The sequence below is a fragment of the Bubalus kerabau genome, chromosome 18 (genome assembly GCF_029407905.1).
Source record: "Bubalus kerabau isolate K-KA32 ecotype Philippines breed swamp buffalo chromosome 18, PCC_UOA_SB_1v2, whole genome shotgun sequence".
Classification (NCBI taxonomy): domain Eukaryota; kingdom Metazoa; phylum Chordata; class Mammalia; order Artiodactyla; family Bovidae; genus Bubalus; species Bubalus kerabau.
The window spans coordinates 16345326-16366981 of record NC_073641.1 but is presented as its reverse complement, the minus strand read 5'-3'; the positions used below and the strand labels follow the sequence as shown (position 1 = coordinate 16366981).

The window sequence follows — 21656 nt, the reverse complement described above, 5'->3', positions numbered from 1 at the left end:
CACGCCAGACCTCCCTGTCCATCACCAACTCCCAGAGTTCACTCAGACTCATGTCCATCGAGTCAGTGATGCCATCCAGCCATCTCATCCTCTGTCGTCGCCTTCTCCTCCTGCCCCCAATCCCTCCCAGCATCAGAGTCTTTTCCAATGAGTCAACTCTTCCCATGAGGTGGCCAAAGTACTGGAGTTTCAGCTTCAACATCAGTCCTGCCAATGAACACCCAGGACTGATTTCCTTTAGAATGGACTGGTTGGATCTCCTTGCAGTCCAAGGGACTCTCAAAAGTCTTCTCCAATGAAACAGTTCACAAGCATCAATTCGTCAGCGCTCAGCTTTCTTCACAGTCCAACTCTCACATCCGTACATGACCACTGGAAAAACCATAGCCTTGACTAGAAGGACCTTTGTTGGCAAAGTAATGTCTCTGCTTTTGAATATGCTATCTAGGTTGGTCATAACTTTCCTCCAAGGAGTAAGCGTCTTTTAATTTCATGGCTGCAGTCACCATCTGCAGTGATTTTGGAACCTAAAAAGATAAAGTCTGACGCTATTTCCACTGTTTCCCCATCTATTTGCTATGAAGTGATGGGACCATATGCCGTGATCTTAGTTTTCTGAATGTTGAGCTTCAGGCCAAATTTTTCACTTTCCTCTTTCACATTCATCAAGAGGCTCTTTAGTTCCTCTTCACTTTGTGCAATAAGGGTGGTGTCATCTGCATATCTGAGGTTATTGATATTTCTCCCAGCAATCTTGATTTCAGCTTGTGCTTCCTCCAGCCCAGCATTTCTCATGATGTACTCTGCATATAAGTTAAATAAGCCAGGTGACAATATACAGCCTTGACGTACTCCTTTTCCTATTTGGAACCAGTCTGTCGTTCCATGTCCAGTTCTAACTGTTGCTTCCTGACCTGAATACAGATTTCTCAAGAGGCAGGTCAAGTGGTCGGGTATTCCCATCTCTTTCAGAATTTTCCACAGTTTATTGTGATCTACACAGTCAAAGGCTTTGGCATAGTCAATAAAGCAGAAATAAATGCTTTTCTGGAACTCTCTCGCTTTTTCAATGATCCAGAGGATGTTGGCAATTTGATCTCTGGTTCCTCTGCCTTTTCTAAAACCAGCTTGAACATCTGGAGGTTCATGGTTCACGTATTGCTGAAGCCTGGCTTGGAGAATTTTGAGCATTACTTTACTAGCGTGTGAGATGAGTGCAATTATGCAGTAGTTTGAGCATTCTTTGGCATTGTCTTTCTTTGGGATTGGAATGAAAACTGACCTTTTCCAGTCCTGTGGCCACTGCTGACTTTTCCAAATTTGCTGGCATATTGAGTGCAGCACTTTCACAGCATCGTCTTTCAGGATTGAAATAGTTCAACTGGAATTCCATCACCTCCACTAGCTTTGTTCGTAGTGATGCTTTCTAAGGCCCACTTAACTTCACATTCCAGGATGTCTGGCTCTAGGTAAGTTATCACACCATCGTGATTCTGGGTCATGAAGCTCTTTTTTGTACAGTTCTTCTGTGTAGTCCTGCCACCTCTTCTTAATATCTTCTGCTTCTGTTAGGTCCATACCATTTCTGTCCTTTATAGAGCCCATCTTTGCATGAAATGTTCCCTTGGTATCTCTAATTTTCTTGAAGAGATCTCTAGTCTTTCCATTCTGTTGTTTTCCTCTATTTCTTTGCATTGATCACTGAGTTAAGCTTTCTTATGTCTCCTTGCTATTCTTTGGAACTCTGCATTCAGATGCGTATATCTTTCCTTTTCTCCTTTGCTTTTTGCTTCTCTTCTTTTCACAGTTATTTGTAAGGCTCCTCAGACAGCCATTTTGCTTTTTTACATTTCTTTTTCTTGGGGATGGTCTTGATCCCTGTCTCCTGTACAATGTCACGAACCTCCATCCATAGTTCATCAGGCACTCTGTCTATCAAATCTAGTCCCTTAAATCTATTTCTCACTTCCACTGTATAATCATGAGGGATTTGATTTAGGTCATACCTGAATGGTCTAGTGGTTTTCCCTACTTTCTTCAATTTAAGTCTGAATTTGGCAATAAGGAGTTCATGATCTGAGCCACAGTCAGTTCCCGGTCTTGTTTTTGCTGACTGTATATAGCTTCTCCATCTTTGGCTGCAAAGAATATAATCAATCTGATTTCAGTGTTGACCATATGGTGATGTCCATATGTAGCATCTTCTCTTGTGTTGTTGGAAGAGGGTGTTTGCTATGACCAGTGCGTTCTCTTGGCAAAACTCTATTAACCTTTGCCCTGCTTCATTCTGTACTCCAAGGCCAAATTTGCCTGTTACTCCAGGTGTTTCTTGACTTCCTACTTTTGCAATCCAGTCCCCTCTAATGAAAAGGACATCTTTTTGGGGTGTTAGTTCTAAAAGGTCTTGTAGGTCTTCATAGAACCGTTCAACTTCAGCTTCTTTAGCGTTACTGGTTGGGGCATAGACTTGGATTACTGTGATATTGAATGGTTTGCCTTGGAAACGAACAGAGATCATTCTGTCATTTTTGAGATTGCATCCAAGTACTGCATATCGGACTCTTTTGTTGGCCATGATGGCTACTCCATTTCTTCTAAGGGATTCCTGCCCACAGTAGTAGATTAATGGTCATCTGAGTTAAATTCACCCATTCCAGTCCATTTTAGTTCACTGATTCCTAGAATGTTGATGTTCACTCTTGCCATCTCTTGTTTGACCACTTCCAATTTGCCTTGATTCATGGACCTAACATTCCAGGTTCCTATGCAGTATTGCTCTTTATAGCATCGGACCTTGCTTCCATCACCAGTCACATCCACAACTGGGTATTGTTTTTGCTTTGGTTCCATCCCTTCATTCTTTCTGGAGTTATTTCTCCACTGATTTCCAGTAGCATATTGGGCACTTACCGACCCAGGGAGTTCTCTTTCAGTATCCTAACATTTTGCCTTTTCATACTGTTCATGGGGTTCTCAAGGCAAGAATACTGAAGTGGTTTGCCATTCCCTTCTCCAGTGGACCACATTCTGTCAGACCTCTCCACCATGACCCGCCCATCTTGGGTGGCCCCACACGGCATGGCTTAGTTTCATTGAGTTAGACAAGGCTGTGGTCCATGTGATCAGATTGGCTAGCTTTCTGTGATTATGGTTTCAGTGTGTCTGCCCTCTGATGCCCTCTCGCAATACCTACTGTCTTACTTGGGTTTCTCTTACCTTGGACGTGGGGTATCTCTTCATGGCTGCTCCAGCAAAGTGCAGCTGCTGCTCCTTACCTTGGAAGAGGGGTATCTCCTCATGGCCGCCCCTCCTGACCTTGAACGTGGAGTAACTCCTCTCTGCCCTCCTGTGCCGCTGCTCCTTGGATGTGGGGTTGCTCCTCTCGGCTGCTGCCCCTGACCTCTGGTGTGTGGTAGCTCCTCTCGGAGCATAGGTATGCTCCTAATAATAGCATAGGATATGCCTACGCTAAGATAGTATAGATAATGCCACCCTAACAATAGCATAGGTAAGCTTTAAACCCTCTCTTGGTGGCTAATATTCTAAACAAGAATCAGCAACATAATACTTATAATCAGTGGCTTGATTTCTTAACTATTTTTACATATATTATTTTTACTTTACCTGTTACATTACTTTCTAGAATGAAAAGCCAGGCATACAATGGGAACACATTAAATTTTGTTTTTGAACTGAACTTTTAATTGAAGACAGTAGGGCACAGTATGGGATTTTAGTACCAGAGAAACTTGGGTTCAAGTTACAGCTTTAGTATATTCTAATTGTGGTCTTAACCCTGTTTCCTAATTTGTAAAATAGGTTTATAGATGCTTTCTTCATAGAGAGTCAAAGAACCGTAGCATGGTACCTAACATATAGTAGGTATGTAGTAAATGTTCTTTTTTCCCCCATTCTTCATTCCTAGTTATTTAGCATACATTTTGTTGAGATTTCAGTTAATGACAAATAGTTGTCATATTGCATTATTATTTATAAATTATCCAGCATATATTAAGATTTTTAAGAAAGGTATTAGATGTGGAGCACTGTGTACTTAAAGAAACTGATTTTTTTTCATGCCCCTTTTCTATGTTATTAGATAATTTTATGTCACTAACATCATCCGGTCATTTACTCAATTTTTGCTTATTCTGGGACATTCAAAGTGAAAGTGAAAGTTGCTCAGTCATATTTGACTCTCTGCAACCCCAAGGACTATAGCCTGCTAGGCTCTTCTGTCCATGGAATGCTCCAGGACAGAACACTGGAGTGGATAGCCGTTCCCTTCTCCAGGGGATCTTTCCAACTGAGGGATCGTACCCAGGTCTCCCACATTGCAGGCAGATTCTTTACCGTCTGAGCCACCAGAGAAACCATGAATGTGCTACTTTTTCTTCTGGCCACATGGACTGAGTTAAAACAGAACATCTTTCTCCAAATATATAGAAATGCTAGATAAAATATGATCCAGCCCAATTTAAATCTTAGCTAAATATATACAGAATGTAGAAAAATGGTACTGATGAACCCATTTGCAGGGCAGGAATAGAGACACAAATATAGAGAATGGATTTATGGACACAACATGGGAAGGAGAGAGTGAGAGAGTAGCTTGGACATGTTTACACTACCGTGTGTAAAATAGACAGCTAGTGGGAAGCTGTGTACAACACAGGGAGGCAGCCCGGCGCGCTGTGCTGATACAGAGAGTGGAGTGGAGGCGGGGTGAGAGGGAGGCTCAGGAAGGCTGATTGACGTTGTAAGGCAGAAACCAGTGCAACATTGTAAAGCAGTTATCCTCCAATTAAAAAATAAATACTTAGCTAAGCTTGAAAGAGACAGAGACGGGGTTGGCGGAATGGCACCCCACTCCAGGACTCTTGCCTGGAAAATCCCATGGACGGAGGAGCCTGGTAGGCTGCAGTCCATGAGGTCGCTAAGAGTCGGACACGACTGAGCAACTTCACTTTCTCTTTTCACTTTCATGCATTGGAGAAGGAAATGGCAACCCACTCCAGTACTCTTGCCTGAGAATCCCAGGGACGGGGGAGCCTGGTGGGCTGCCGTCTATGGGGTCACACAGAGTCGGACACGACTGAAGTGACTTAGCAGCAGCAGAAACAAAGGGGAGGCCTAGCTAGAGCATTAAATGCTCAAACTGACACAGCAGTTGCCCAGAGGGATATTGAAACCAGATGTGGGCTCTGATAGCTAGAAGCTCCGGTTTTAATATCACACTTAGAGATACAGTCCTGGATCAACAGAAGAAGAAGCTAGAAAAACTGTCCTCCTGGTCACGAAGTCCACAAAGAAGCTCGTCAGTTTTCAAAACTATATATGGAAGGAAAAAAAAAAGTCTGTCATAAAAAATCAAAACTCTAAACCTCTACCAGGCACAGCTATAAAGTCTGAATGTACACTACCTATGTGGTACAGAAATCCTAAGCCAGGAAATTAACTTGAGGGAAAATGGCTGTGCACGAATGGAACCCCTTAATTTCCTGGTATAAACAAATGCAGAAGCTCTCTGGAGGAATGCTGACACAATCCTGGGTGCCAGGGATTCCTATGGAGCATGATGAAGATGCAGCTCTAGCTATAGGAACACTCAAAATCAAGAATTAGAAAACGCATGGAGAAATAACCACTGTGGGGAGAGAGTCAGAAGCCATAACAAAGCAACTCCAAGAATAATCCAAAAGATAAAACATAACAAGTGTGTTTAAGATAAAGAAGTTTTTAAATATATAAAAATCATAATAAAAGACTTAGGCCATCCAAAAAAATAGGTCAATTTGAAAAGGAAATAGAATATCTAGAATTTTAAAATATGATTATTAAAATCAGCAACTCAGTTAATGTCTTAAAACTGATTAGTCCATCTAGTCAAGGCTATGGTTTTTCCTGTGGTCATGTATGGATGTGAGAGTTGGACTGGGAAGAAGGCTGAGTGCCGAAGAATTGATGCTTTTGAACTGTGGTGTTGGAGAAGACTCTTGAGAGTCCCTTGGACTGCAAGGAGATCCAACCAGTCCATTCTGAAGGAGATCAGCCCTGGGATTTCTTTGGAGGGAATAATGCTAAAGCTGAAACTCTAGTACTTTGGCCACCTCATGCGAAGAGCTGACTCATTGGAAAAGACTCTGATGTTGGGAGGGATTGGGGGCAGGAGGAGAAGGGGACGACAGAGGATGAGATGGCTGGATGGCATCACCGACTTGATGGACATGAGTCTGAGTGAACTCCGGGAGTTGGTGATGGACAGGGAGGCCTGGCGTGCTGTGATTCACGGGGTCGCAAAGTCGGACACGACTGAGCGACTGAACTGAACTGAAACAGAGAATTAGTGAACTAAAGTAAAGCTAAGGAAATTACTCAGAGTATAGTACTGAGGAATAAAAACATGAAAAATGAATGTGCTGTGAACATTTGATCACACTATAAACAGAAGTGCTTCATACTGATATAATATGCCCCATTAGGAAATACAAGAGTTGACCGTATGTTTTCACTCAGTCGGGTGTGTGTTGCAGATAATCATTGCGTTTGGCTGTGTGTACCATGTTGAAGTGTTTTGGAGAAGGCAGTGGCACCCAACTCCAGTACTCTTGCCTGGAAAATCCCATGGACAGAGGAGCCTGATGGGCTGCAGTCTGTGGGGTCGCTGAGAGTCAGACACGACTGAGCGACTTCACTTTGACTTTTCACTTTCATGCATTGGAGAAGGAAATGGCAACCCACTCCAGTGTTCTTGCCTGGAGAATCCCAGGGATGGGGGAGCCTGGTGGGCTGCTGTCTATGGGGTCGCACAGAGTCGGACACGACTAAAGCAACTTAGCAGCAGCAGCAGATAACTACAATCTAGCTAATTAACATATATCCATCACCTCACAGCATTACACTTTGTTTGCGTATGTGTAGTGATCACCTTTCTTAGCAAATTATAGGTATACAATACAGTATTATTAACTGTATTTACCATCAGTTCAGTTCAGTTCAGTTGCTCAGTCATGTCCGACTCTGCAACTCCATGAATTGCAGCACGCCAGGCCCCCCTGTCCATCACCAACTCCCGGAGTTCACCCAAACTCAAGTCCATCGAGTCGGTGATGCCATCCAGCCATCTCATCCTCTGTCATCCCCTTCTCCTCCTGCCCCCAATCCCTCCCAGCATCAGTGTCTTTTCCAATGAATAAACTCTTAACATGAGGTGGCCAAAGTATTGGGAGTTTCAGCTTTAGCATCAGTCCTTCCAAAGAAATCCCAGGACTGATCTCCTTTAGGATGGACTGGTTGGATCTCCTTGCAGTCTAAGGGGCTCTCAAGAGTCTTCTCCAACACCACAGTTCAAAAGCATCAATTCTTCGGCGCTCAGCTTTCTTCACAGTCCAACTCTCACATCCGTACGTGACCACTGGAAAAACCATAGCCTTGACTAGATGGACCTTTGTTGGCAAAGTAATGTCTCTGCTTTTGAATATGTTATCTAGGTTGGTCATAACTTTCCTTTCAAGGAGTAAGTGTCTTTTAATTTCATGGCTGCAATCACCATCTGCAGTGATTTTGGAGCCCCCCAAAAATAAAGTTTGACACTGTTTCCACTGTTTCCCCATCTATTTCCATGAAGTGATGGGACCAGATGCCATGATCTTAGTTTTCTGAATGTTGAGCTTTAAGCCAACTTTTTCACTCTCCACTTTCACTTTCATCAAGAGGCTTTTGAGTTCCTCTTCACTTTCTGCCATAAGGGTGGTGTCATCTGCATATCTGAGGTTATTGATATTTCTCCCAGCAATATTGATTCCAGCTTGTGCTTCCTCCAGCCCAGTGTTTCTCATGATGTACTCTGCATAGAAGTTAAATAAGCAGGGTGACAATATACAGCCTTGACATACTCCTTTTCCTATTTGGAACGAGTCTGTCATTCCATGTCCAGTTCTAACTGTTGCTTCCTGACCTGCATACAGATTTCTCAAGAGGCAGGTCAGGTGGTCTGGTATTCCCATCTCTTTCAGAATTTTCCACAGTTTATTGTGATCCACACAATCAAAGGCTTTGGCATAGTCAATAAAGCAGAAATAGATGTTTATCTGGAACTCTCTTGCTTTTTCCATGATCCAGCGGATGTTGGCAATTTGATCTCTGGTTCCTCTGCCTTTTCTAAAACCAGCTTGAACATCTGGAAGTTCATGGTTCACGTATTGCTGAAGCCTGACTTGGAGAATTTTGAGCATTACTTTACTAGTGTGTGAGATGATGCTGTGCCTTAAATCTCCAGAACCTTCCTATCCCACAAAATTGAATCTTTGTAACTTTTGACATCAAAATCATATCAGGTAACCATAAGAAGATCCCTTTTTTCTTAGTTCACACATTTTTTTAACTAGATAATCTCTTGAACAAAATGGCTGATTATAAATATATTACACATTAATTATGCTTCTCAAACTAGGTAACAAAGAGGCAAGCAACAAACCAAGGTTTGACTAGAACCATTTGTGATATTCTTGATTACAACTGGCTCATCTTGGTTTGTCAGCCAAAGATGAGAAGATATAGGTTTTTTTTCTTAAGTCACAAATTTTCATTAATATATATAAATGTATGTATTGTAAAATATTGGTACCTTTTTTTTTTTGAGGCAACACTGTATTCTGTGAACCCAGATGTTAACTAATCTTTGTATGGAATTTATTGCAGGATCAAATCCATAATTTTTTTTTTCTCATTTCTAATTTAGAAAAGGTTACTTTTATCTGCTTCTGGGCAACTGTCCTGATTTTTTGTTAGATATATTTATATTTTATGATGCTATTAAATTGAAGTTGTTTGTTGTTGTTTTGTTATTGTTTTAACTAGGGGAGCAGAAATGGCAAGTAATTGGAAAATCAACCAATATTGAATGATTATATCTTATAAGGCAAAGGAATAATATGAAATGGTATTGCTGAATTTTAGGAATATCTTATTTTAAAGGTGAGATAGGTGATTTTTTAGTCAAATAATTACAAGTGAGAATAACTATAATAGTACAGTATAAAATAAAGACATTAAAATTGGTTGTTTAATTAAAATCAATCACCTTCTAATCTAGGAAATCATTGTGGAGTTTGTAGAGTTTATTGGTTTGTTTGTTTTCTTTTTTTAAATGGAGGAAAACCAGTCCCAGGTTCTGACCTCCTCTTCAGCAATAGACATTCATAGACTTCTGTATGAATCCATACAGCCTTTTTACTGTTTATTCTAAAACTAGTCTATTATTCCTCAGAGGAAGAGGCTGCTCCAGATGGTGCTGTTGCAGAATACAGACGAGAAAAGCAAAAGTATGAAACTTTGAGGAAGCAGCAGGCAAAGACGGGAACTTCCCGGGAAGACCAGGTAACTTCACAAACCAAAATCCATATGCAATTCATTGCCTTTTAATTGTATGCAGGAATTGTTAACAGAACCTATTTTGATTATACATGAGGGAAAACATTACGTCTTAAAAATGAAAAAGTATATATAACATATGGTGGGGTGACCAGGACCTTGGCCATTCAAGCAAAGATCCAGATGATAGAGTTCTTTCCAGATAGAAAGGTATAAAGCCTGTGACTTTCAAGTTTTAACTTTGTGCATGCATGCTAAGTCACTTCAGTCATGTCCGGCTCTTTGCGACCCCATGCACTGTAGCCTGCCAGACTCCTCTGTCCAGGGGGTTCTCTAGGCAGGAATACTGGAGTGGGTTGCCATGCCCTCCTCCAGGGGATCTTCCTCATCCAGGGATTGATCTCAGGTCTCTTTACGTCTCCGCATTGGCAGGTGGGTTCTTTACCACTAGCGCCACCTGGGATGCCTTAAATCATGGGTACCTGCTATAGACCTTAGGTATCCTAGGGGATCTTCCTGACGCAGGAATTGACCCAGGTCTCCCTCATTGCCAGCAGATTCTTTTCCGTCTGAGCCTCCAGGGAAGTCCTCCCTAATTAAACACAGGAACCTGGTAAAACCACATATTACCAGATACTCAGATAGAATCTTTGCTAAGTGAATATTATGAGACCATAATTATAAATGATAAAGGGCTCAGCATCTCACCTGCTGCCTAGCCAACTTCGCTTGAAATAGTACACTGCCTATAAATAAGGCACTTGGTCTGCTAGTTAACGTCTACCATAAACAATATTGCAAAACTCTCTTTACTGAAAGTAATTCCTGAATCTTTAGCTAATAATATAAGAAGATTGTCAGAAATCAAGAATAAAAAAGATAGGAAGTTAGCTCAACAACTTGGGGGTCAGCACCATGCAGCACTTGGCACTTGGTGAGATAGAGCCCTTGAGCAGCCCTTTATGTTGAAAAGATAGGGGGTAGACCAAAATTACTTATATTTGGTGCTGCCATATATATATGAGAACACATCATTTTAGGCATATAAATAAAACAGGCAAAATAAAAGTAAATTAAAAAGCCCAGGCCTGTTTGAATAAATTAATCTAATCAGGAACTGTATTATAAATGACACCTAATTACTGGTAAGGAAGATCACGCATCAGTGCCTAGCGTGAAAATAATCATAGGGAAAATTCAACGAGAATTCAGGTATAGGAAATTATAATTACAGAGAACTAACTTATGTGCAATTTTCAAAAGAAATGGCACATCAAATGAAATTAAGAAAAGTGCTTTATTAACTTGTTTTCATGGAGTCACAAAGTCCTCTGAATGTATTACCAAAAGATGTTAAGGATCACTGTTATTCTTGCATTTCTCTTTCTTCCTCCTAGTAAATAATTATTAAAATTCTACCAGGTCCTAATCACTGTAGTTGGTGGTAAACAAGGCAGAAACATCCCTATCTTCTCTGAGCTATCTGAAAAAAAAAAGGCAGTTAAACAAGTAATACCAATAAAAGGGGATGAGCATTATGACAGGTTAGATATAGGAAATTATGTAAAGGTATCACATAATATGGCATAAGAATCCGGAAAGGCTTCCCTGAGAAAATGATTTGTCAACTTGAGGGTTACTAAGAAGATACATGGCTAGACAAGAATACTATATGAGAAGTCTTTAACCTCTTTGCAAAGAACGAAAAGATGTTAAATATGACTGGAACTTAAACTAAGAGAAAGAAACAGATGAGGCTGGACAGGTAAGCAGGAGCCAGTTCACACACGATATTTTTGAGCTATATGAAGGAGTTGAGATTTACCCTAAAAGCAGTGGGGAGACATCGAAGAAAGAAGGTATTATAATCCCATTTGCAGTTTGGGAAAATCCCTCCAGCCTGGTTGCTGTATGGAGAGTAGAGGACCTGGGGCAGGACTGGAGGAACAAAGGCCATTTGAGAGACCCATGTATACACATGTGTGCAAAAGGTCTACCAGGGGAGGCGCCATCAACACATCTTCATCAACACAGCTGGAAGGCTCACTCTGTGCTAAAGAGAATGTGGTTAGTGGTTAGTCCTTTATTCCTCCTGCAGGAGCCAGAAGACTGATTCCTCTGGATGCCAAACATTAATACCTCCATGCAGATCCTGTTTTCTTCCATTTCTTTTCACAGTGTCTGCTTTTTTGGCTAGTATCTGTCTTGCCTTTCAAATGCAACTAGAGAAAGTCCAATCTTGAAAAGAGGAAATGTTTAGAAAGGCCAACCGAATGCAGAGTTCCAGAGAATGGCAAAGAGAGATAAGGCCTTTGTAAATGAACAATGCAAAGAAATAGAGGAAAACAATAGAATGGAAAAGACTCGAGATCTGTTCGAGAAAATTGGAGTCATCAAGGAAACATTTCATGCAAAGATGGGCTCAATAAAGGACATAATCGGCAAGGACCTAACAGAAGCAGAAGAGGTTAAGAAAAGGGGGCACAGATACACAGAAGAACTGTGTATGTCTTACTGACCCAGATAACTACAAAAAAAGATGTCTTAATGACCAGATAACCACAACAGCACAAGAGATGATTCTACAAATGGACATCACCAGATGGTCAATACCGAAATCAGACTGATTATATTCTTGGCAGCTGAAGATGGAGAAGCACTATACAGTCAGCAAAAACAAGACCAGGAGCTGACTGTGACTCAGATCATGAACTCCTTATTGCCAAATTCAGACTTAAATTGAAGAAAATAGGGAAAACCACTAGACCATTCAGGTATGACCTAAATTAAATCCCTTGCAATTATACAGTGGAAGTGAGAAATAGATTCAAGGGATAGATCGGATAGAGAGAGTGCCTGAAGAACTGTGAGCAGAGGTTTGTAACATTGTACAAGAGGCAGTGATCAAGACCATCCCCAAAAAGAAAATGCAAAAAAGCAAAACGGTTGTCTGAGGAGGCTTTACAAATAACTGAGAAAAGAAAAGAAGCTAAAGGCAAAGGAGAAAAGGAAAGATATATCCATCTGAATGCAGAGTTCCAAAGAATAGCAAGGAGAGATAGGAAAGACTTTCTCAGAGATAAGTGCAAAGAAATAAAGGAGCACAATAGAATGGGAAAGACTAGAGGTCTCTTCAAGAAGATTAGAGATACCAAGGGAACATTTCATGCAAAGATGGGCTCAATAAAGGACAGAAACAGCATGGACCTAACAGAAGCAGAAGATATTAAGAACAGGTGTCAAGAATACACACAAGAACTATACCTAAAAGATCTTCATGACCCAGATAATCATGATGGTGTGGTCACTCACCTCAGACATCCTGGAATGCAAAGTCAAGTGGGCTTTAGGAAGCAGCACTACAAACAAAGCTAGGGGAGGTGATGGAATCCCAGCTGAACTAATTCAAATCCTAAAAGATGATGCTGTGAAAGTGCTGCACTCAATATGCCAGCAAATTTGGAAAAGTCAGCAGTGGCCACAGGACTGGAAAAGGTCAATTTACATTCCAATCCCAAAGAAAGGCAATGCCAAAGAATGCTCAAACTACCACACAATTGCACCCATCTCACATGCTAGCAAAGTAATGCTCAAAATTCTCCAAGACAGGCTTCAACAGTACGTGAACTGAGACCTTCCAGGTGCTCAAGCTGGGTTTAGAAACGGCAGAGGAGCCAGAGGAGCCATTTCAGATGTTGAAATTGCCAACATCCGCTGGATCACAGAAAAACAATCCCAAAACAATATCTACTTCTGCTTCATTGACTACTCTAAAGCCTTTGACTGTGTGGATCACAACAAACTGTGGACAATTCTTAGTGGAGAATACTCTCATACCACCTGACCTGCCTTCTGGAAATCTGTATGCAGGTCAAGAAGCAACATATAGAACTGGACATGGAACAATGGACTGGTTCCAAATTGTGAAAGGAGTACATCAAGGTTGTATATTGTCACTTTGCTTATTTTAACTTATATGCAGGATACATCATGCGAAATGCTTGACTGGATGAAGCACAAGATGGAATCAAGATTGATTCCAGGAGAAATATCAATAACCTCAGATATGCAGATGACACCACCCATATGGCAGAAAGCAAAGAGAAACTAAAGAGCCTCTTGATGAAAGTGAAAGAGGAGAGTGAAAAAACTGGCTTGAAACTCAACATTCAAAAAACTAAGGTCATGGCATCTGGTCCCATCACTTAATGGCAAATGGGTGGGGAAACAATGGAAACAGTGACAGACTTTCTTTTTATGGGCTCCAAAATCACTGCAGATGGTAACTGCTGCCATGAAATTAAAAGACGCTTGCTCCTTGGAAGAAAAGCCATCACCAACCTAGACAGCATACTAAAAATCAGAGATACTACTTTACCAACAAAGGTCTGTCTAGTCAAAGCTATGATTTTTCCAGTAGTCATGTATGGATGTGAGAGTTGGACCTTAAAGAAGCTGAGTGCTGAAGAATTGATGCTTTTGAACTATAGTGTTGGAGAAGACTCTTGAGATTCCGTTGGACAGCAAGGAGATCCAACCAGTCAATCCTAAAGAAATCAGTCCTGAATATTCATTGGAAGGACTGATGCTGAAGCTCCAATCCTTTGGCCACCTAATGCGAAGAACTGACTTATTGGAAAAGACCCTGATGCTGAGAAAGAATGAAGCAGGAGAAGAAGGGGATGACAGAGGATGAGATGGTGGGATGACATCACCAACTTAATGGACATGAGTTTGAGCAAGCTCTGGGAGTTGGTAATGGACATGAAAGCCTGGCATGCTGCAGTCCATGGTGTTGCAAAGAGTTGGACACAACTGACTGACTGAACTGAGCTGAGCTGAGCTGAACCACAACAGTATGGTCACTCACCTAGAGCTGGACATCCTGGAGTGTGAAGTCAAGTGGACCTTAGGAAACATTACTACAAACAGAGCTAGTGGAGATGATGGAATTCCAGCTGAGCTATTTCAAATCCTAAAAGATAATGTTGTAAAATTGACTGGTATGCTGAATGTGAAATGCTGCACTGAATATGTCAGAAAATTTGGAGAACTCAGCAGTGGCCATGGGACTGGTAAAGGTCAGTTTTCATTCCAATCCCAAAGAAAGACAATGCCAAAGAATGTTCAAGCTACTGCACATTTGCAGTCGTTTCACATGCTAGCAAGATAATGCTCAAAATCCTTCAAGCTAGGCTTCAGCAGTATGTGAACCAGGAACTTCTAGGTTTACAAGCTGGGTTTCAAAGAGACAGAGGAACCAGAGATGAAACTGCCAACATTCATTGGATCATGGAGAAAGGAAGCAAGTTCCAGAAAAACATCTACTTCTGCTTCATTGACTAAACTAAATCTTTTGACCGTGTGGATCACAACAAGCTGTGGACAATTCTTAAAGAGTTGGGAATACCAGACTTATTTGTCTGGGAATACCACCTTACTTGTCTCCTGAGAAACCTATTTGCAAGTCAAGAAGCAACAGTTAGAACCTTACATGGAATAGCAGACTGGTTCAAAATTGGGAAATGAGTACAACAAGACTGTATATTGTCACCTTGCTTATTTAACTTATATGCAGAATACATCATATGAAATGCCATGCTGGATGAATTAAAGCTAGAATCAAGGTTGCCGGGAGAAATATCAACAACTGCAGATATGCAGATGATATTACTCTAATGGCATAAAGGGAAGAGGAACTAAAGAGAGTTTTGATGAAAGTAAAAGAGGAAAGTGAAAAAGCTGGCTTGAAACTCAGCATTCAAAAAACGAAGATCATGGCATTCACTCCCATCACTTCATGGCAAATAGAAGGGGAAAAAGTGGAAGTAGTAAAAAATTTTATTTTCTTGGGCTCCAAAATCACTGTGGACAGTGACTGCAACCATGAAATTAAAAGAAGCTTGCTCCTTGGAAGAAAGGCTAGGACAAATCTAGACAACATATTAAAAAACAGAGATATCACTTTGCCAACAATGGTCTGTATGGTCAAAAGTATGGTTTTCCAGTTGTCATGTATAGATGTGAGAACTGGACAATAAAAAAGGCTGAGTGCCAAAGAATTGATGCTTTTGAACTGTGGTGCTGGAGAAGACTCTTAAGAGTCCCTTGGACTGCAAAGAGATCAAACCAGTCAGTCCTAAAGAAAATCAACCCTGGAAGGACTGATGTTGAATATTCACTGGAAGGACTGATGTTGAAGCTGAAGCTCCAGTATTTTCACTGCTTGATGCAAAGAGCCCACTCATTGGAAAAGATCCTGATGCTGAGGAAGACTGACAGCAAAAGGAGAAGAGGGGCTGCAGGAGATAAGATGGTTAGATAGCATCACTGACTCAGTGGACATGAATCGAAGCAAACTCTAGGTAGGAGATAGAGAGAACCGGGGAGCCTGGTCTGCTGTAGTCCATGGAGTCACTAAGAGTCACGCATGACTTGGCGACTGAACAACAAAAAGAAAGGTGTTTTGCTTGTCGTATTCCCAGCTCTCCTCTGAGCAAATGCCAATATCACATTAGTTGGCTCTAAAAACAGACTGTCTTGCCACTTTCACCTCAAAAGAATAAGATCCATGTCTAGTAATTTTCTAGGAAGTTTTAAAATCATTCCACTAAGAAGTCTCCTTTGTTTTCATTTTTATCATTCCACTAAGAAGTCTCCTTTGTTTTCATTTTTATTTATGTCCCCAGAGAAGACATTTCCAAATTTGTGAAAACCCACCATTAAAAATTGATGGGGTTTGCTTTTAAGTGATAGAGATACATGTTTGTAGATACATCCATGTAGAGATATGTGTTTATGAAATATATAAATATATAAACACATACACATATACACACAGAGAAACAGGAAGCCCTGTAGGATATATACCAGATGTCCACAGTGGTTACTAATTCTTAGTGGTGGGATAGTAGATATTTTTATTTTGCTTGTCTGTGTTTTCTAATATTTCTACAATAATTTCTTTCCATATTATAAAGCAAATGCAATAAAAGTTTGTAGGCAGAACGGGTTTTTTTTAATGAATAAGGTTTTAAAACAAAGGATATTTTCTTTATTAACATTGTTTGAAGAGCTTAATCCTTTAATTACTACTTTAGAAACAAATAAAATATCTAAACCCTAACTCACTAGCAGCCCTTAAAATGCTTATGAGGATATTCTACAGGAATTTATAGTTTTACCTTAAAACTCATCTCATTCAGCAATTGTGGTAATGTGTATATTTTCAGCTATTGTCTATGCAGGCATTAAATCTTACAAAAACATATAAGGCACTTTTCCCTATCATTTTTTAACAATAATTTCCTTTGTTTCTTTTAGTTATTTTGACACCACCTGTCTTAGCGAGCTTAGGTTCTAGGCCACCAACACCTACTTAATTTTTTCATAAACTGTGGTCTTAATGATATTTTAGATAAATTCTGGAGCCTCCAAGTTACCATGACTATTATATCTGTTTTTTACACATTGAACTATTACACATTTTCCCTTGTAAATGTAAGTACGGTTAGCCCTTGAGCAACATAGCTTTGAACTTCATGGGTCCACTTATACTCAGATTTCTTTCAATAAATATATACTACAGTCCTGGACTAACCACGAACGGTTGCATAACCACAGAAGTAGAGAGAGGGCGGATTTTGAGCTGCTCAGAGGGCGGGCACCCTTATGCTGTTTGGGGCCAACTGTATTTCAGTACTGATTTCACTGTGCCATCGTCTTAATTAGAAACTTGATTTTTTTTTTAGACAGGTGGTATTTTATCCCATTTCACAATTATGTACCTTCTAAAACTGTAGAATTTTTTTTCTGATTTCTCTGCTCAAATTCTGAAACAAATTCTTAAGGTATAGCTGGAGACAATATGATTAATATTTCAGGCACTTGTTGTTTCCTCTTACCTGTAAAGGGCATGGGAGTCAAAAAAAAATCAGAGGACTGGTCCCTTTTTTGTAAAAATACACTCAACGTGATGGTTATATCCTACTTCTTTCACTTAACAATAGAATACTTCATGAATATAGTTTTAATAATAGTGTAATCACACATTCACTGCTTTTTACCAAATTTATCTATTTTCTTATAAGTAGACATTTAACATTTCCTTTTTCACTTGTATGAATGTTGCTGCAATGTACATCTCTTGCATAAGCCATTTTTGGTGTTTCAGATTATTTTTCTACATGTATTCCCAGGATTGGAATTACTGAATCAAAGGCAGCGAGCATTTATTGTTTCTGATACGTATAAAAAACTTTCCAAAGATGTCACTCCAGTTTACCCACCTTCCAACAATTAATGTGTTCTTTCATTTCACCTTTCCCAACATCGACATCTTTACATTTTTGGAAATTTGTTCAGTGAAAAGTACTGTTTGTTGTTGGTGTTTTGTTTTTGATTTCACATTTCTTAGTGAAGTATTAATACCTCCCTATCCTGTGTACCCTAAAAACTTAGCTCGTAGTAAGCATGCATTTTAAAGTTTAAATGTCTTCTATATAAACAAGTTTATATCCCCCAAATCAGAAATAGTCACATATTCCTGGGGGAAAATGTCAGTGCAAATACAAACAGGGCAATGTCAAGGTTTGTAAATATTAATCATGGTTATAATTGGAGGGCAGTTTTATTATTTTCCTTCAAAGTTAGAAAATTGTTTTATGGAAGGATATTTTCTCTTCTACTAAATTTAAGTGTCTCTTCTGAAATTATATTTCTCCTTATCAGGAAGTTTAGCAGTCCTAATTGTTATTTCAGACTCTTGCGCTGCTGAACCAGTTTAAATCTAAACTCACTCAAGCAATTGCTGAAACTCCTGAAAATGACATTTCTGAAACAGAAGTAGAAGATGATGAAGGATGGTAAGGCCTTTGATTTCTTTATATTAACTATGAACAAATGGACTCAGAGCAGAGACACTGTTAAAACAGTTCTATTATAGCATCTTTTTTTTCAGACTTTACATTCAATTATATCCTCATCTTATATGGTCTCAACCTCCTTTTACTCCACTTCAGTTCAGTAAGCATAATGCTTTGTGTATTCCCACTGTTGTATTATCCAGTAGAATATACACAGGAAATATATGACACTATCCTTGCCCTAAATACTTGTCTAATATCATGGGAGAGATAAGACTCACGTTTAACAACTAGAAAACAGTCTTAAAAGATTCCGAGTCATTAATTTTTTTACACTTTCCCACAAACACTTTAGAACTCGTTAGTCCATTTCATAATCCTACTAAGTTCCTCTTCAAATTTATGATCTCCTGGATCCTAGCAATACATACACAGTTAACTCATTTTTATCTTTGGATATTTTTCAGTTTTAAAAGACACTGATAAGAAATAAAGAGATTAATGTCCTGTGCTTTAGCACTTTATCCTATATTGGAGGGAAAAAAAAAAAAGAATTGTGCTTTCTCTTATCATTCTCCCCTGTCCTCCAGTTGACTTCACATGTAGTATATTAGGCCTCCCCACACCTAACTGCCTCCACCTCCCAGGACACCCTGGCTCAGGCAGGTTGCTGCAAGCAAGCCAGTGGTCACCCCCACACATGACTCACTCTCTGGAGCCTCTGCACTGTCGCAGTGTGCCATCCCCCCAACCCAGAATCTAGCCTTACTCCCCTCTGCCAAACAGCATCTCTCCCCCTTTCAAAACACTGTTCAGCACTCCCATGCTCCAGGAAACCAGTCAGCAAGATTTGTTGAGCACTCACAAATCTAGAGGGTGGAGGAAAGAGGGCTGGAACACACATTTAAAAGGACATAAAAACACTTGCTAAGAAAACATTTAAGCAAGTAAGACTCTGCAACTATATCTAACTTTAATCAAAAGGACCAGGTGATGATGAGTTGAATGGGATGAAAGCACTTGTGTATTTCTCAGTCTGTAATTTCTGTATGATTTGGGTTATGATGCCAAATGTTTGTAAAACCCTAAGTCTCTTATAATAGGTTTCTATTGCTTATGTGTATTTGCTTATACTTAAATTCAAAGTTGCTTAAGACAGAAGCTGGCTCATCCCATAGTTCTTTGCCAAAGGTGAAGGCTCAGTGAGTGGTGAGTGACCCACGGAGATAAATGCACATTGCAGAGAACTCTCTGTTTTTTTGTATGACTGGACAGGTTTAGTTTTATTTTGGATTCCTTGAATGTCTCAAAATATCTTGCAAATGTTTCGGGTTCAGCCACCACACAAAAAAAGTGTTTTGCCAAGTCCTCTTCCTCTTATTTTTGAATCCATATGCATTTTTTAAGGAAATATGATCCATGTGTTTCTGATTCATTTACACTTAACTCCTCAAGATGGTGTTTTGTAAGAGCAGTTTGATGCCCAATAAGTTTTTTTAACCTTTTTATAAGCCATTTAAGTCCTTTTTTATTGAACAGGAAAGTCACCAACAAATTTAAACCCAGAAATTTCATTTGAAACTCATAACCCACAGGATTCAAATTTACTTTCAACTTGGCAAGACCATTTAACTTCCCAAGGTTCTTCCTAGTCCCTTGGTTCCATATCCTCTCATTTTGAATCCCTCATTAGCATCAGATATCAATAGTGTTTTTGAAAGGGTCATTCTTATTTTTGATGTGATTTCACAATACAATCAATATTCTAACACCCTCATTAGAAAGTTAAAACAAATGGGAAAACTTCACCAGATTGGGGGTGGCGGTGGGAATAATCACAGGTCAATGATATTGGCTAGTTCTCCGTCGAGGAAACAAAAATAAGTGGTAAAGGAAGAGGCATTAGGATAAAGGAACCATAGCCAGGTCTTCAAGGGGTTCCTTTCTGCTTCCAATTAGAGTCACCTAACCAGAAAGTCTGGAGAAGGCAATGGCACCCCACTCCAGTACTCTTGCCTGGAAAGTCCCATGGACGGAGGAGCCTGGTGGGCTGCAGTCCATGGGGTCACGAAGAGTCGGACACGACTGAGCGACTTCACTTTCACTTTTCACTTTCATGCATTGGAGAAGGAAATGGCAACCCACTCCAGCATTCTTGCCTGGAGAATTCCAGGGATGGGGGAGCCTGGTAGGTTGCCGTCTATGGGGTTGCACAGAATCAGACACGATTGAAGTGACTTAGCAGCAGCAGCAACCAGAAAGTCAGAAGTCTACACTATGTACCTACACACTTTTTGTATTTTTTTTTAATCTAACATCTAATTAAAATATATGGGGCTCTTATCTACCGCCTTTCTGTTGCAGTGTAAACTATTGAAATTTTGTAACCTGATAAGCAATGGCATCACTTCTGATCATAAATAAACCAGTATGAACCAGTTCAGCTTTATCAAATCCCTGGTGATTTAGATCATCTCTCACAAAATATATTCCACTAGGAAAAGATGTCTTATATTCAGAATGATTTATAGCAAATCTTATGAGTGCATGGCATATGCATGTGTGTTATGCATAAATTACGTGGTTCCCAGACTGTTCTGTGGGCCACGCTTGCCACTTTTCTAAGGAGTGAAAGCCAGCCAGTGCTGTGCTACACTGTCAGGGCCTGTCAGCTGAGGTAAAATGATTGCTTCTGAGACATTTTTATGTGTCCGCATGAGTGACCACACATTGAGGGATCATTTTCATTTTCTGTCAAGATAGAAACCATTACCAATTTGTTATGTTTTCTTTTACTTGGCAAACTGTTCTATTCGCATTTTTGGCCGAGCTGCTGTATTGGCATGGTATACAACAGACATTTGGGTACCATTCAGCTGCGTTCTACTTCTTATGCAAAAAAAAGTGGGAAAGGGAGAGAAAGAAAAGAAATATGATTCTATTGTAAACACCGTATATGGTGTTTGATAATTATTCCCAGATTTCACTGTCTAACAAGGCATTTAAGAAAGTGTTATTAGTAGATCTAAGCTGAAATGCGTGATAGAAATTTTTCACTCAGAACGATTAGCATTCTTCCTTTGTCGGGATATAGACTGCCAATATTTGATAGTGGCAGTGATGGGCACCAGATTCTAGTGTAGCCGCTAAAGGAACCTCTTTGCCATGACATTCCTTCTTCCCATCCTACATCCCATAACATCACACACTCTTCTAGATATAGAAACCAACTTCAAACATGGATTTTATAAAACCAATTAGATACATAGCAGGAGTTATCAGCCAAAGGATTTGTATGACCATGTAGATGAAGTCCATATGCCATTTTGAGTTTAGTTAGATAAAGCTTGGTTAGCTCCCAAAAAAGTTTTGAGAGTTGTATCTGACAAGGCAGTAGGGAGACTTATAAAAAAACAGAAA

At 39.9% G+C, this 21656-nt stretch overlaps 1 protein-coding gene across 3 annotated transcripts in view; it reads left to right on the top strand.

Annotated features, from left to right (window-relative positions):
- CWC27 (CWC27 spliceosome associated cyclophilin) overlaps positions 1-21656 on the top strand; it is a 250306-nt gene that overhangs the window by 198704 nt on the left and 29946 nt on the right. For 2 of the 3 annotated variants that reach the window (XM_055554539.1, XM_055554540.1), the window contains 2 exons: positions 9269-9378; positions 18133-18236. In XM_055554539.1, the coding sequence (XP_055410514.1) occupies positions 9269-9378; positions 18133-18236 (214 nt within the window). The remainder of the gene's footprint in view (positions 1-9268; positions 9379-18132; positions 18237-21656) is intronic. The other variant, XM_055554541.1, reaches the window with a different exon arrangement.